This window comes from Pseudopipra pipra, chromosome 8 (assembly GCF_036250125.1).
Source record: "Pseudopipra pipra isolate bDixPip1 chromosome 8, bDixPip1.hap1, whole genome shotgun sequence".
NCBI classification, from domain to species: Eukaryota; Metazoa; Chordata; class Aves; order Passeriformes; family Pipridae; genus Pseudopipra; species Pseudopipra pipra.
In genome coordinates this window covers 3,846,183-3,863,005 of record NC_087556.1, presented here as the reverse complement: position 1 = coordinate 3,863,005, position 16,823 = coordinate 3,846,183, and the positions used below count along the sequence as shown (strand labels likewise).

General features: G+C 47.7%; 1 protein-coding gene and 1 long non-coding RNA gene across 20 annotated transcripts in view; one reads left to right on the top strand and one right to left on the bottom strand.

The window, feature by feature from the left end:
- LOC135417780 (uncharacterized) overlaps positions 1 to 16,823 on the bottom strand; it is a 76,615-nt gene that overhangs the window by 2,780 nt on the left and 57,012 nt on the right. The window lies entirely within an intron of this gene.
- COL13A1 (collagen type XIII alpha 1 chain) overlaps positions 1 to 16,823 on the top strand; it is a 95,821-nt gene that overhangs the window by 26,110 nt on the left and 52,888 nt on the right. For 18 of the 19 annotated variants that reach the window (XM_064662232.1, XM_064662225.1, XM_064662228.1 and 15 more), the window contains exons 4-9: positions 7,354 to 7,389; positions 7,998 to 8,024; positions 9,696 to 9,746; positions 13,583 to 13,618; positions 15,072 to 15,098; positions 16,140 to 16,166. In XM_064662232.1, coding sequence (XP_064518302.1) covers positions 7,354 to 7,389; positions 7,998 to 8,024; positions 9,696 to 9,746; positions 13,583 to 13,618; positions 15,072 to 15,098; positions 16,140 to 16,166 — 204 coding nt within the window. The remainder of the gene's footprint in view (positions 1 to 7,353; positions 7,390 to 7,997; positions 8,025 to 9,695; positions 9,747 to 13,582; positions 13,619 to 15,071; positions 15,099 to 16,139; positions 16,167 to 16,823) is intronic. The other variant, XM_064662219.1, reaches the window with a different exon arrangement.

Here is a 16,823-nt window from a genome sequence, read left to right as displayed (position 1 = left end):
GCCAAGACTCTGTCCCTGCAGCTCCCTGATGTGTGTTTACACAAGACTGCAATCCCCCCTTCACAGAACCATTAATTTTATAGAGGGCATATAACAGAGATGGGCCTCCACTATGCCTCCTGCCTTTGATCTGTGTGGGGTGTGTGGCCTGGTGGGCCCAGAGCTGCCGGCAGTGCTGATTTACTCCGCTCTGTGGACAGAGCTTCTGGAGCAAACAAGAGCTTATATTTTCTCGCAGTGGTAATAGCAATACCGTTACAGGCTGTGCTGCTGGCTGCGTGTGTTGGGGCTAGAAGGGCAGGGATGGCTCAGGGTTTGCTTGTCTTTAAGTTTTTCTTTTAATATTAGCTCAGTAGTTTGGCTCATGCAAGTAGTGAGTGCCCCAAGCCCACGCAGACAGGTAGGTGGGTTATTAAGGGTCTGCAGTGTTACTAATGGAAATAAAGTCCGTGTATTGGCAAGCCATAAGCATTGACCTTGTGACAGGGCGCTCACTCTGAAACAAAATCTCTCCAGAACAGTTCTCTCACAGAACTTCATTGTCATCCAAGCCAGACTCAGAAAACTTTTTTTTTTTTTTTTTCTCCCAGTCTGGCATAAATTAGGATTCCTGGATATGAGTCTGACCTTGCCCTCCAAAATGAACTCTCTGATGAGGAACCCTTTTGTTGTTTAGACTTGATGTACCAAGTAGGACACTGACCTCAGCATCAACACTGGTTGTGGGGCAATTGCCAGACCAACCAAATCTGTGTCGCCCCTGAGATCCTGTCCTAAATTTGATTGGAGTTGAGTTGTTGAGCCTTCTGGCTGTGAGTGTTGACCTTAGCTCTGTCTGTCAGTCATCACGAAGGTGCTAAGCTTTATTATTTTTTAACCCAAAGGTACCCTTTAGAGGTAACCTCTTCTAAATGAACCACGATGAAAGCTGTGTCTAACAGTGGCATTTGACAGGGCAGTTTTAGGTCACCAAAGCTTGATAGCCAAACCATTTGCTGAAGCCCCTGGTATGAAAGAGTCATGCTAAGTGAGAGATTTCCAATGTGGAAAACGTTTGTTCATCCAGAGTCTCCGGTTTCTTTTATGGACTTTCAGCCAGGGGCATTTTCAGGATGACGACGTATTCCGCAGGTGCTCACTGTGACATCCGCCTCCCGTGCAAGGAGGAGGCTGCTGCCTGTTATCTGTCAGCTCGCCTGTTATACTGCTTAGCCTTAATTCTTGGCACTCTGTATAGAGAAAAAAAAAAAGAAAACAAGAGTATCTATAAAGTATGGAAAATGTAGAAGCCCCTGACAGTTGTATGGTGTGTCTTGCTTCTCCCACAGAGAGGAAACCACAAAATAGTGAGTCCAGGGGTTTCTTTCCACACACACAATATCTGTCAGGATTTTGAGGAATTTTCTGGGAACTGATGAAAGAAGTGTGCTCTTTAAGCTCTGATATATACTGTACAACTGTTCTGTACAAGGGAGTTGCAGCACTCCACACTGGCAGGTTCCAAAAAGCTTTCCAAAATAAAAGAAACCCAAAGGATTTCAGGGAATTTCTTCCAAGAGGGCAGATTGGCTTCTATTGGAACATAGGCAGAAGCAAAGGGGAAAATTTGCTTGTATTAAAGAGAAAAGATACCTGATACGTTTAATAGCTGTAGTTTCCTAATTACCTTTTCACACCTTTGCAAGATCACCAATGCTGGTGGGAAGTGCATAGGAATTTTAGCAGTGAAGGGGCTCTTGCCTCCCTAGATTCAACTTTTTCAGTCCCCAGGGGTGGCATGGATGTGAGGTGGAGTCACACAAGTAACAAGACCCCCACTCATGTGTGCTGAAGGACCAAAACTGTGTGTAACAGCATCAAGAGCCTGACTTGCATGGCCTTCCTGACACAGGGCTGTCAGAGGCTGCCCTGCACTTGGTGATTATTAGCAGCTGCTAATTGTGGGGATATCTTAATTAACAAGCAGAGAGTTGGTGAAAGTGCATCAGCAAATGGGAGCAGCCTCAGGATCAACCCCAAAAGATGGTGCAATGTTTTTATCTAGTCCTTCTGGTTAGCATTTATTACATTAAAATAATTAATGATTGTTAATTTTTTTCCTCTCTTTCAGGTCCGCCTGTAAGTACCAAACCTTGGTGGTTTTAGAAGCTGTTGACACAGAGTTTGTGGGGCATGAACTGGCACAGTCTCCTGTCTGTGGTGTCTGGTGTGGTAGTCAACTTTGCAGTCCTGGTACCCTGAGATCTCCCAAACAGCAAGTACTGTGGGTTGTCAGGATCTATGTTGGAGTGGGATTGCTCTTGCCTGCAATTCAGCCTGTGAGGGGGAGATAGAGTGAGCCAGGGATGGGGACACCGCAAACCCATGTGGTATAGGTGTCTGTGTGTTACCAGTTGGCCCCACATATTCCAGGGGAACCGCCTGCATGTGCTTCACATGCACTGGGTGCCACACACTGAACAAGATGTGTGTGCAAAAAAGAGAAAGGCAGATCACAAACACATGGCAGGAGCTGAGCTGGAGGGACTTGTTCCCTGCTACTTCACCCAGGCTGGCTGAACTGCTGGGCTCTCAAGTATAGCTGCACAGCTATCAATTTCCAAGGAAAAATTGTGTTGACAGCTTCCTTTTCAAATGTTAGCTAATGTAAAACCTCAGTGCAGATGATTTAGGCTTCAGGAAAATAGCTAGGTTATTGCAGAAATTTTCTTGTAGCTCTTAAGAGACCCACAGTGAACCAGCAGCAGCAGTGCAAGGACTGAGGCCATGTATCTCTCAGGATTATAAAGAAACACTATATTGTCTCTAGCACAGTCCTTCCAGGGGAAATGGTTTATATTCGTGTACAATAGAGTGACTATAGTGGGTTTCTGTGGAGGAACATGAGAAGTTAAACATACGGTAGTCATCTTTTGTCTGTTCATGGAAAAATGTCTTAAACAGTTTGCAGATGACGTTCTGAGGAGAAGTAGTTGCTGTGCACAACCTATTTTCTTTCCCGTTTCATCAAGCTGAAATGCTATAGACTGAACTCCCCCAGATATACGAACACAGACGTATTTAATGACAACAATCTTCCAAAAAGTTGCACCTTCTAGGCCAAAAGGTCTGAAAGTGTTTCACAGCTGGAAGCCCTGATCCACACAAACCTTCAGCTTATCCCAGGGGCTTTGAGGATGAGGACAGAAGTGGATGTATTTCACATTAGCTGTGGGGTTTTGGGAAGAAAGCACTGCTTTGGAGGGGGCTGCAAGTGGAGTCCATCCATGGCTGTCCCTCCTACTCCAGCCTGGGCAGCCAGACGTTGGCATTAAATAGACAGGGCGGGCACAAAATTGGTAGTGGTGTTGGTATGTCTGTTATTGCTGTGAGAAATTAAAGAGAAATTAATAGCTCAGCACAGACATCTCCTAGAGAGCAGTCGGTGCCTTGTGGGGTGAGGAAGACGCACGCTCCAGGCTTCCTCTGCAGCACTAAGGGTTAGAAACCTAATATTGTAATGAGAGATTGAAGCCTGGCAGAAACACATGAGACCACCAGAGAAGTGCTGACATTATTTGCTACTGTATCCTGGCTTATTGCGACCCCTGAACCTGCCTCCGCATGCAGACTTCCAGGACAGGCCATAAGGAGTGCTACAGCCAATGGAAATAATAAGAGGAAGTCAGGCAGACTGAGTGTCATTAGCCAAGGTGGAATTTGTCCTGGGATAGCAGCACCCTCATCTCATTCAGGACCTCTTGGGTTTCTGATGGCTGGTGAGCGAAACCACTGTGAGCGAAAGTTCACCTCTGAAGAGCCAAATGGAATCCTCCATGTCACCATAGGAAATATTTTCTCCCTCATATTTCTTGTGATTAAAATGGCAATGGTTTTATGAGCAAACAGACCTGGGCTCCTGCCTGGCTGACTGTCATATGCATTGTTCTGGAGAGCAACCCCAAAGTGCTGACCACCTCACATCTCTCTCCTGTTTTTGTTTTCCATCTTGCAAAACACAGCATGCAGTGTGGCAGGGCTTAGCTCTCAGTGCTGGTGTTGGCTTGAGTGTGGAGGTGGGCAGAAATTCTCACTAGAAATGCACTGGGCCCTGCTTGTAGTCTAGGACAAGGAGGAGAAAAGCCAGGGAAGTGGATGAGCAACATCACAGCAGCAGAAGGGGTCTCCATGCTCTCCTCTTGCCCAACTGATGCTCCCCCCCCTTATTCGTGAAGTCAGTTGAGGCTTTGGTGAAGGCAAGGGCAACCCGCAGTCACGTAAGATATTTGGTGAGATTGAGACTAAAAGGGGCAAAGGAAGGAAGGAAATGATGAAATCGTGCAATAGTCCAGAGGTTTCCAGACTCTTTCACTGTCTGGACCACATCCGAAGCAGAAGATCCTCTCATGGACATTTTCTCCCCCTTTTCTGATCATGCAACATTTCTGTGGCAACTGCAGCAATTCCATACATGAAAAAATAATATTTAGCAGATGGAAAGTAAGGAAGAAAGTCAAAGCCATGTAATTAGCTTGTTCTCCATGGAGTTGCAGATACCTTCAGAGCCCGTGCAGAGAGCTGTGGGCAGAGCCATGCCAAAAGGAGAGAAAACTTCACAAGCAGGAGATTAGGAAACCAAAGCAATCAGAGCTGATGGTCAAGGAGCTGTGGAGAGTTTTTTAACCATTCTGTTTCCTAAACCCTTCCATGTGATTTCATCTCTTTATCAAGCCCTCCCTTCAGAGTTTGAAGGTAGTTTTTGCTGTTTCTGTGTATTTGTCCCAGGGCCTCACAGAAAGGCCTGGGCTCCCAGTAGGTACTTCGTTCTTTCCATCTCATCCTCTCATTCTCTCTGTCTGGCAGTACTTTGATCAGGAGGCCTCCAGCGTTCGTTAACTGGGAGAAGTAAGTCTGGCATAGAAAATGTGCTGTGGAACAGAGTATTGCAAACAGGACATGGCTCATACAGAACAGGGACTGCAGGAGCTTTGTAGGGCCAAACCTGAGGGTAACATAATCCCCATGAGCCCTCCTATGTGTGGGAAACACTAGTTTTGAAGATACCTTTGTCAGCTTAAGAGTCTGGTCGAAGATGCAGGGTGTGCAGTATTCTTGCTGATGGGACTTGCTAGTTGCAGCAAGATTTAGAAGGCCTAAGTCACTCTGGGACAAATGCAAAAGTCTGTAATAACAGTATCTGCATCTGAGTTAGTCATGAGTGAGGAAGGAGTGTGGGTTTTGGAGTTAGAGCTGTGTGCTTTCCTGGTGATGGCTCCCTGCTCCCTAGGCTGCTGCTCACCTGGAGACTGCACGAGTTGCAACAGGCAGTTTCCTAATGAAGGAAATGCAAACTGTGCTGCTGGCTCTCCCCTGACTCAGGACAGAGGCTGCTTGTTGCCTTTCGTGCTCCTCTAGCTCCAATGTGGGAGCTTCAGGCTTTGTAACCAACCTACATGGTATCATCCACCCACGAGTGCTCTTTCCTGGCTCCCTGTCACAGACAACCTTTCCTTATAAACATCTGGCATTTATTTGCTGTCCTACTGGGAGCTCCCCCTTTGCTGTTGTTGCTCGGAGGGCTGTAATGCTGTGCAGTCACATACCAGATACGGTGCCGTCATGTACCACTCCGACACCAGGTATTCACGGGAGACCTGACACGGCTCAGCCCTGACCTTGGGCTCTTCCTGTTCAGGCACCAGCCACAGCAGAGCCAGGAGAAATTAACTCAGCTTTTACCTCAAACCACGAGGGAGATCAGCCTGGGCTCAGCTGTGGAGGAAAGCAGCATTTAAGGGACTAAAAGCAGAGGAAAGCTCAGCGTTATATTTTCCAGCAGCCACAAAGGAATCCCAGGGCAAGATGCTGACACCAGGAGTTTTGCTCGCTGCTGGCACACAGAGATAGGCAAATATTAGCAGGACTGAGAACCCGCCTAAAACCTTGGAAGAAAGCAGTTTCCCATAATATATCATGGACAAAATTTAAAATCAAGCAGCTGTTTAGCGTTTGATCCATCTGCAAGGGATGCTTTTGCAAAGCATGTATTGCTCTTCAATTTATCAAAACATGGGCTGCATGGGAAGGAATGCTCCCCACACCGAACAGCTCCACGGAGGGAAGTGGCTAAACTTCCACCAAGGAATGGTTTGATCCCAGGCAATAATGTCGGAGTTTGGGTTGTACAACCAGAAGAGCCTTTGTGTACACCCAGAAAAATGAATATAGTGAAGTGCCTTCCCTTTCCAGAGATTTCAGAGTGCGTTCACATGCGCCGGGGCTGGATGTGGGGGAAGGCACGAAGAGGTGGCACCGATGAGGCCGGTGTCTCCAGCTGCAGAAACCAGAAAACCAGGTTTGTGCCCACAGACACAGTCAGCCATGGGCAGGAAAACTCTGTTTTACATAAGGAAACCCCAAACATTGCTGGAAACAGAACTGAGAGATTATTATCATGTCATTTTTGCAAAATATAGAGCAGAAGCTGCATGACTGCTGAAGCCATAATCATCAAGATCCTTTAGCAATGAGCTGCTGTCTTCCAGATCTGCACAGCCTTCAGTTTTGGTGACCAGGAATGCAGAGGGGGGTGGTTTGTTTTTTTTTTAATTGCATAGTTAAATTTAACTGCAAGAGGCAGCAAACTGCCTTGTAGGTAAGTGGCTGAAGAAAATTGCCACCAGTCCTGCGTTCATGTGTTTACGAGGCTCTGTCCAGTGTCTCCTGACCCACAGTCATTCCCAAAACCACTGTTGGGATCGTTCACACCCTGACAACGCACTGGGAAGTAACTCAAAGGGGTAGAGGACACTGAACACAGCTGCTCGTATGTCTTCTTCCAGACATGCTTTTTCCTGTGTCAGCTTGTGTTCTCACATTTTTCTGTTGCTTCTGGACAGGACTGTGTTTTCAAGTCTAAGAGAATTGTGTTTCAAAGTGATAACTCTATAAATAAGTAGCTAACACCCAGCTGACTTTGGTCAAGAAAGAGAAAAACGTGACAGTTGGCTACTTCAGGAAGCCAGTTCCCAGGACCTGGATTTTATGAAGTGTTGGAAATTGGGATTACACTTTGTTTGACTGGAGACTCTTGTCCTTCTTTTGCCGCCTAAATTGCAGTGTGTGATTTCTGTTGTGAGATTTGCTGGTTTGTCATATATACACATGAACTGGTGGTTCACACATGTTCTTAAAGACAGGTTTGGGCACACGCAAATGCACTTTCCTCTCTTTAACTTTCTTTCTACCCCTCAAAATCCCTCGACACTTGCACCACAGCACAAAGCTGCTGCTGTGGCACACTTCATTTGTGCTGTTTTATAACCTTGCTTTTGGTTAGTTACCAATTGCCTCTGATTTTGCCTTAATTGCCAGGGAGACAAAGGTGCGATGGGGATCCCTGGGCGGCCGGTAAGTCAAAATCTCTTGTGTGTGCCTTATCCTCCCCGTTCTCTTCCAACCCCCAGGATTTGGCCGGGGGAGCTTTCAGGATGGTCCTTGGCAGGTGTCAGTGTTCTCTCTGAGCCCCACACCTGAGGGGCTCCCCTTGTTGCAGCAGGGTGACCAGCCCTGCAAGCCACACACGTGCCAGGAGGGGTGTTTCCATTCCCTCTATCCCTGTGCTATCCAGGTCCTCCTCTGGTTCAGCGTCCCCTTGGTTGGGTGCCTCCTGCTCCACCTCGTGCGCTGGCCAGGCTTGCTAACTGTGGGCTTGCTAACACGCACCCCTGCCTGCCACCAGCAGCTGCCCTTTCCAGATAATTCTGCCCTGAGTGAAGGGGACCATCCCCTGCCTGGCTCAGGGCTGTATTTTGGAGCTGCTCCTTGCTTGGGCATCCCATGATGAGGATGGGGAGGAGGGGTGGGGCAGGAGCTGAGGCCACCCTGCTCATCCCAACCCCATAGCCAGGGTTTTGGGGCGGGAGAGCGTGCCCCTGCCGCTGACGCCTGTGTATGTCTCTCTCTCTCTCTTCCCTGCACCCTCTTGCATGTGGCTGCGATGGGTGCCACTGACCCAGGGACTAAAAGGGCAATCTGGAGAGAAGGTGAGTCAGCTTCTCATAGCCTGTAGCACCCCTAGACTCTAGGGCCTCCTCTAGGGCCAGCCCAAGCTCCCTGGTCACAGTCATGACCACTGCAGCCAGCTCTGGGCTTCCACACCCCCAGGCTGCCCCATCTTCCGTGTCAGTGCAAGTATATTTCCCAAATTCCTTCCAGGCTACTCAGCCTCTGAAGACGCTGCGTTTCTTGTTTATGACAATTTACTAACAGCATAAGAGCCAGCGGGCACACGCAGGGCTTCCCTTCAGGCTTCCTGGGTTTTAACCATTGACTTTCTTCCCCACTGGCAGTTCTGCTTGACCTAATCAACCTGCAGCTCCCCTCCACCTCCCAGGTTAGTCTGATCCCTAGTGCAAGCAGGAGCAAGGAAGAAAATGGCACAGCATGCTTCTATTTCTGACACAGTGGGACACCATCTCAAAGACTGCTTGCTGTGTAGTGAGTTGGTGTTTTGTGCCCACAAAGAACTGGTGGTTTGCAAAGCACCCTACTGCTGGCCCCTGTTTTGACATTTCAGTGTTAGCGTATTTTCCCCAGAGCTGTGAGTACTTCCCACCCGTGAGAACAGGGAAATGGAGGTGTTTGGGGTGTGTGAATAACTGAGTAACAATATGTAGGAATTAGGAAAGGGATGAATATTCACCTGACAGGGGTATCACCTGTGCACTACCATACCAGGCCTATTTGCTCCTCTTCATAGTAGATAGAGAGAAAAATACAACAAGGAAGGGTAAGGTAGGAGAGAGATTCTCCTTCCTTGCTTTCACTGCTTGCTCATTGGAGCCAACCAACCTTATCCAACAGACTAAGATTTCCCCACCTGAAGCCATCCTGCTTTTTCTCTGCATGTCCTTGCATTTTTCTCTGGCCAAAGTTTTCAAGACGAAGGGACAGCAGATACATACAAACAAACAGTGGAAAAAATCCATTGTCCCTGCTTCCCCAAAGCACTCTGTGAGAGCCCTAGGTCTTTGGCAGGCCACGGCTTTGTTTTGCAGAGAGCTCTGCTTGCTTGCAGGCTGCTTGGTTTATGGGATGCTCCATCCCAAAGATCCCCAGCCCTGGGCACTTCTGGAGCTGCCTCTCAGGAGTACACTGTTTTCCAGAGAGAGGGACGTGTCTTGCCCATCGCACGCCGTGGGTGGCAAGGAGCTGGAGAGGCAGCTGTTTTCTTTTCCAGCAAGCACTTTGCTCTGTTTTCATCCACATCTCAGCTGAGTTTGAGAAGTACACAAACTGCCCACAGCTCCAATTTCCCTGAAGCCCAGTACCTCCCTCCTCCTTTTCTTTCTTCTGCAGGACACAGTCCTCCTGGACTCACAGTAAGGAAACAGCAAGGGTTTCAGGCCATCTTTCACACTTGCAATGGGGCAGAACCTCTGTTTTGCCAGAAAGTGTTTTATGTGTTTATAGTTCTCCTTGCTGTGCAGCTTCCATTTTCTGGCACTTCTGAGCGGCTAAAAATGACATCTCTTTTCTCCTAAAGTGTGAGGCAAGAGCTGGGGGAGGCCAGAATGGCAGCTACCCCATAAGCCCTGAAGGTCTCACACCTGAGGCACCCTCATTTAACCCCAGTCTTGACAGGAGTATCATTGTCTTTGTATTTTCCTTTCCTCCTTTGCTCACTCCTCTTCCTCTCCCTCGTGTCTCTGCAGGGTGCTCCAGGAGAAGCCGGCATGTCTATCATTGGGCCCCGCGGTCCGCCTGTAAGTGGCTTTTTCTCTCTATTTTTGGCTGATGCAGGATGTGGGCAGGTTACTGGGAAAGACTGAGGAGGGGCACTAAGACACAGCATCAGCTGGAAAGAGCAAAAACCCTGTATAATGTGGTTCCCATACTGAGCCAGCCTTGGTTTTATACTGCTATTATATACTATATATAATGAAATTACAGCTCATTCTCCAGAACAAATAAGGAAGCCTTTCCTTGCAAGGAAACCATATTCCTGCATTTAAAAGGAAGAAGCATCCTTTCTTCTTGCAACAGGGCTGCTACCACTTTTGCAGAAAATGCCTGGCTGATCTCAACCTTGGTTTCTTCAGCAGGGGACAAACTCCCTGATTTTGATGAAGGAGCAGGATCAGAGCTAAGCTGACGAGTGGTGAAGTCACAAAGACGAATAGTTTGGGGGTCTTGTCAAGTACGCAACATCTTGAAAACTCTTTGTCAACACATTTACTGCTATCTGGGCAGTCCCTTAGCTGTCTGGGGCGATGAGGAAAGTGCAGGCAGGATTATGCATCCTGTTCCAGCAAAAGTGTCCCTGCAAGGTGCAACAAGTCAGCCAGACAAAGCTTTTTGCAAGGATAAGGTCATAAAAAAAGACCAAGTTGAAGGGTTGGAATGTGTTTACGTGCCCTAAACACTGGATGTTTCTTACACTGCGGTTCAGCCGGCAAGCCTCTGCTTTTGTGAGGGTGCAGCCAGTCCTCTCCACTCCATCCCTGCACAGCCTCCACCAGAGATTTCCATGAAAAAAAGACCTGGAGATTCAATTCTCTCCCTCCCAGTGGGCACTTCCGATTTTGATTAACCTGTGAAGAGCACCATCCTTGACCTGCAGAGAGGATGGGCCGCTGGAGCCTTTGTTTCACAGCAGAGGTCAAGTGAGAGAGACCTAGGCAGTGAGAACACTTGGCTACATCTGGCTTTCCAATTAACTTTCCAAAAGCCCCATGGCAAGTGTTTCTAATAACAAACAGCTTTGCCGGTTCCCAGACCCACCTGCCTGGGATGCTGGAGTTTGAGAAGTGACAGAACCAAAACTCAGGACCCAAACAATATGCCCAGCAGATGGTCCCTGGCCATATGTCCAGGCAAGGAGGAACAGCTGGCAGGTCTCTCAATGCCAAGATCTAAGCAAGACCACCCTGCTCCACAAAAAGCAGATTTTGGAGGGTAAGTGTCCTGTGGATTTTGCTGTTTCTCCCAGGCTGTGGCTCTCAGCCTTCTGGACAGTGTAGTTACAATAATCGGAGAGAAAAGCCATCAGTCCCTGTCCATGTAGGCCCTGCAGAGAGAGACAGGCATCACTGTTTTCTTGAAGGACACATGCCTGGTTTGCAGAACAGTTTTTAATGTCTGCTTTGGTGCTGCTGCCTTTGCTGTGGTTTGGGAAAGTGCAGAACATGTTGCATCTTCAAAGCAGCAGAAAATTTAGATGGCAAATGGTATCTAAAATGGGGTTTTGCCTACACCAGTCAAAGCCCTGATATGCCAGGACTGGCACAATTCCACACTTTTCCCGCTGCAAAGCCTACTGTGAAGATGATCCAGTTTCCTGGGGAGCTGGTGATAGGTCAGAAGGATGGCTGAGCACTGAAGACAAACACGGAAACCCTGGCCAAGGGGCCACTCGGAAAGACGTGGGATGACAAATAGTTTCCAGATTTTTGTTTGGAGGTTGAAGTTTTTGCTCAAGCTCAGAGCTGCTTAACTTCTGGCCAGAGAGGGACAGTGCAGCGATAGTGGCAGAAACAGACAGTCTCCATGATTTGGCAGCTCCCAGGATTACATTCTTCATACAATCAACATTTTAAAAAGAAGACAAGGAAAAGCAGCCACCCAACAAAAACAGTCTCTTGGAATCACTCACTGCTGAACTGTTGTCTTGGCGTGATACTGTGCAAATCATGCTGCTGTCCTCCAGAGAAAGAGGCAACAGTCTGTAGTCTACAGAGGAAGCCAAATTGCACCATTTCCAGGTTTTTCTCCCTAATTCTTTTTTTAGCACTTCTTGTCCGGGGAAGTGTCCAACCGGGAACCAAAACTAATGAATTGTGGCTAGGCTCTTCTTGCTTCTTGCCTTTTCAGAAGCCAGCAGTGGACAGATCCTCTAATTTATAGCCTATCTTCCCTCCTGGTCACTGGCCAACAGGACCAGGTGGTTTTCTATGTATCTTGCAAAGCAAAGCTGACCAAGTTCAACTCTGCAGAACTAAAAAGCCAGTACAAATGCGATAAGTTCCTGCTAGCACTGTGTACAAAACCAGAACTGCCAGTGCAACATGAGGCATTTTGTGGAACGGGCACATCCCTCAAACCCTGCAAAAGGACTGTTTGGCCCCATCCTCTGCAGGGTTAAACATTCACTGAGTCTGCAGATAGAGGGAGGAGATGTAACCTGAAGGTAAAGGTTTTCCCTGCCAGTGTAGCTCTGAGGTCTCTCCCAAAGGATACTTATTGCTTCACTGTGGCAAACCTCAGTCTCACAGCCCAGCAGGCCCGTCCCCTCCTTCCCCTTCCCTTCCCTCATCACCACACGGGATCGCTCTGGTTAAGGCAGAGTTGCACCCTTGTTTATAGCTCTTTCCTGGGAAACCCTTGTGGGACTCGAACAGTCCAGTCGTGGCGTCTCAAATTGCTGAAGAAAGCATTTTCTTCCCCAGAATGGGAGAGTACATAAGGAACCTGGGCTTTTTGGCATCGTAGCATAGCTTTCAGGGTAGGCAAGATGCCACAGTGGTCACCTGATGAGCATGGTACAGGATTTACCTCATCCTGCTGCTTCCATCTATATGAGTGCTTCAAAATCTGCTGAAGTCTGGACCATATGGACCATAAGCTTCCTGACTTGGCTCACACATTTTTTTTTTATTTTTTTTTTTAATTTGAGATTGAAAATCCCTAAGTGAAGTGGTATCTTTACTGGATACCCACAAATCTACGGTCACTGTGACCTGGGGTGTCACAGGTCCCAAAAACTGAAGAACTGGGGAAAAATTAACAGCCAGGACATTTTCTTTTTTTTCGGTGTTTTTAAGTGGGTGATGAAGAAGCTGCCAAACACATCCCAAGCCAGTGTTTGCTGTACATGATCCCAAACTGATAGCCAGTTCTGGCTAGCTAGCAAGAGGTGGGGAAAAGACTTGGTGCTCATGTTCCTCTCGTCACACTGCCTAACTCTCCTTTTTCTCGTAGCTTTCAGAGGACCAAAAAAACCCCAACCAACCAATCAACCAAAAAAACCAACAACCAAAACCAACCAACCAACCAACCAAAAAAAAAAAAAAAAACAAACCAGAAAAGAAAAACATCATCTCTTCTCCAGAATTATTTGTGAGGAAAATGAATGTGCTGGGACTTGAGATTAGGGGAGAAGGAGAAGGGGGATGGTTGTGTTTAGATACCAGTGATCTGTGAGGCTTGTCTTGCACAGAGCAGCACCCTGCATTAAACGTCTCCGGTTTATGGCAGTAAGAATTGCCATAAAATGAGCTCAGCCTCTGGAATATACTCCAAAAGCCTAGCATATGGGCTAGGGACACCCATTTAATTAATGTAAAAACTTCAAGGAAACTGCTTGCAGTCCAAAATGGAGCTGCTCCAGCATTTTCTTGGCCCTATACAAGCTGGAGTGGGGATGAGAGATTTCCCCTCCTTCCCAAGACACTTTCCCCTTGGAGGAGAATTAGGTGTCTCTTCAGAGAGTCCTAGGATAATTGGTCAGAGGCTGGAGGAAAGGCTCTGTAGAGAGGACTTAGGGTCTATCAAAATTCATTTCAGTTCCTCTAAACTGCTGTCTCTGTTTCATCCTTCCCAGGGACAGCCTGGAACAAGAGGTTTTCCTGGATTCCCGGTAAGTGTAACTGTTAATTTATGAGCTACGGGTGTGTGATGTTACTAGGAAGCCTCATTAGTGCCTGCTGTATCTCATCATTTCTTCCTGAAACCAATTACCTGATCTGATATCACTGGAAAAAGTAATTCTTTCTTCATTTGTTTTTCTTTTTTTTTTCCTTTTAAGTGATACTTAGGGGGGAAAAAACTCCAAACCACACAACTCCAGAAGGAAATTAATTTAAAAAAAACCCCAAGTGTTAAAATAACATAGGTGAAGCCAGATCTGTTCAATAAAAGAAAACTGTCCTAAGAAATATCCCCCCAAAAAGAAAATAACCCCTAGGTAGATGAAATTCCAACCTTAGTTGAGCTTTTAGGTGATATTCCAATAGCAGGAAGTGCCTGGGATCCAAAGGGGGCCCTACATGGTGAGGGTCAGCTGGGGACTGTGCTGGGCTGAACACCCTGGTCATGCCGAAGGGAGAGTACATAAAACATGAGAGGGAATTCTTCTGAAACACTGTTGCAGATGGGCAAGGGAACAGAGAACAAGCCCAGGAGAGGACAAAGCAAATTTCATTTCAATCCTACAGCTGCTGGCAGCACTCTCTGAAGCACTGAGGCTGCTGGAGAACTCAAACGGTTGCTATTTATTCATATGCATTTATCCTGGACAACTAGGGAGCCTAAGGCAAACACCCCCCACATCCCTGCTACCGCGAGGCAGCTCAGCTGCTGCTCCAGGACACTGGATGTGCCAGAGCAGGTCTGCAGGGGAGACTCTCATGCCTGGAAAATGGGAGGAATTGGCAGCCTCTGAGCTGTCTGACCAGGCTCCGCGGCTCTGCCCTGTGCGGAAAGGGGGGCTGTGAGCTGCCCCGGGGCTGAGGAGAAGCAGATCTCTCTGGGCCGTTGTGGTCTTTGGCTTTTGGAGGAGCAGAAAACAAATCAGCCCAGCTCATGAGAAAGTGCCGAGTGGGACAGCGCTTGTGGAGCCTGTTTCTCATCAAACAGTACCTTCAGCATGTGCTGAGCTCTGTGTCACCTCTTCCCAGGGACACTTTTATTATTTTATCACTTGCAAAAATACCTCTTCCCCAAAGGCGTATGCCCTTTTAAGTTGAAGTCTTGAGAAAACTGCTGATTTTCAACTAGTTTACTGGACACCGTAGGATTTTAAATTTTGAGGGCTTTTTGCAAATTGCCTATGAATCCCTCCTCTCTTCCCTTCTTGTGTCCAGCATTGCTGCTGAAATGGGCTGACAGTGAGCAGGTCCCTGCTGGAGCAATTGGGAATCTGGGCTTGTACTCAGTGGGCCAGGTACCTGCCAGGACCCGGCCAGAGGGCAGGGAGAGTCACCTCACCTCACCCCAGTCCGTGCAGTCTTGTGGCACATGGTGCTTCCTGGGGCAGATGGACAGACACCCCAGGAAAAGCACTTCTCATCATTTTTCCTTTTTTATTTCAGGGCCCTATTGGCTTGGACGGCAAACCGGTAAGCAAACAACATCTCTGCAGGCTTCCTGTCCTGCCTCCTGCTAGGTCCCACTGCCCTGCCAGCCTGTGTCTTATACAGTATGTTTTTAAGGGGATTATTTTGCAAAGTCATGCACATGCATGGATTAAAAGAAAATTAGGAGATTGGCAGGTAGGAGGATACCACAGATGCCTTGGGGGGAGATGCAGGAGTCAGGAGAACTCGGGAAGGCAGAGTGTGGCCTCTTCCCTTCTAGGCAGATCTATAAAATAGCACGTAACAGGGAAAGCCTTAGCAGACACTCCCAGCCTGAATCAGACAAGCAGAGCAGGTCCCCAAGGCAGCAGCCCTCTGCCTCAGCCAACAGCTTCCTTTGAAGTTGACACTACAGCATCTTTCTCTTCACTGCTTTGCTGAAAAGAGCTGCAGTAGAAGAGGGAAGGATCCTAAAGATCTCCATGAGACCTCCATGCTGTCCTTAGAGCCTCCTCATAATCAGCTTTGTAGTAGAGAGACTGAAGTTCTTCCCATCCTTTGGAGAGCCAGGTGCAAACACCGCTACTTCCCCATGAACCTAGCAGACATGAAACCCACAGCTCCATGTGGCAGTCACACAGCCAAGTTCCCCACCAACTTCCTCTAGCCATGCTGCAATGGAAAAGGAGCTGGTAGCTCATACCTCTGGCATCTAACTTCCTGCAGCAGGATCCTGTTTTTGCCATGAGGAACATGATCCCCAAGAGAGACCCAGCAGCCTCTCTCTTGTACTGCTCTGTGGGCACACACTGCACTCAGTAGAAGCTGTTCTGCCAGCCCGAGGGGGGCTGAACTGTGTCCCAGCCATGCCCTGCAGAGCCTTTTCACCCTGTATTCAGCCCCCAGAGCTTTGTTCGAGCATTCTGCGTAGCAGGGAGTGGTGTCCTCTTAGTTGTGTGAGCAAAGCTCAGCGCTGCACCCCCCTTTGGAGGTACCTCCCGAGGTAAGGGGGAATTGGGGTAAATCAACATCTTCTAGTGACTGTGGTGGCCAAAGCTGATGCGTATTTTCTTTCTTTTGCAGGGTCATCCTGGACAGAAGGGAGAGACGGTAAAAATATACATTTTTGTCTGCAGGTGATGGGTAGGTTTGAAATGATGTTGCCTCTCAGCTGGAAACAAGCTCATAGGCAGGGTAGCAAGCTTCGTTCAGCTGATGCATGAGCTGCATCCCTAATTCTGTAACTTCATAATAGCAGTGCTGGGATGCACGGCTGTAATTTTTACATTATGGCTATCAGATTCATCATGTCACAACAGCAACTCTCTAGTTATGCCTGGGATGTGTTTTCCTTGCACTTAGCAATTATGTTCTTTAAATACATTCTGGGAGCTGACATTTTTTGTGGTTGGCCTCATAGCAAAAGTAAAAGTTGATGGAAAGATTTCTCAAAACCCATCTGGCAGCTTTCAACTTATCTAACAACAACCAAAACCCCCATATTTTTTGTATTAAATGTGTTCCCCCCCCCCTTGAAGCTCTGTTTCATATGTGCATCATTCTTAAAATGCATTTGGTTGAAAATGATAAACTTAGGCCGCACTTGATGGAAGCCCAAATGCGGTCTTGTTCCTCTTGACATCTCTGATGATGAAATCCCAAACATGAGTATGCCGAGCTAGCAGCTCTGTAGTCACCTTCGCTCACTGGAGTGCTGAATGTTTTCTTCTGCTAATTCTGTTTTTTGAGCCCGAGTGTCAGTACAAC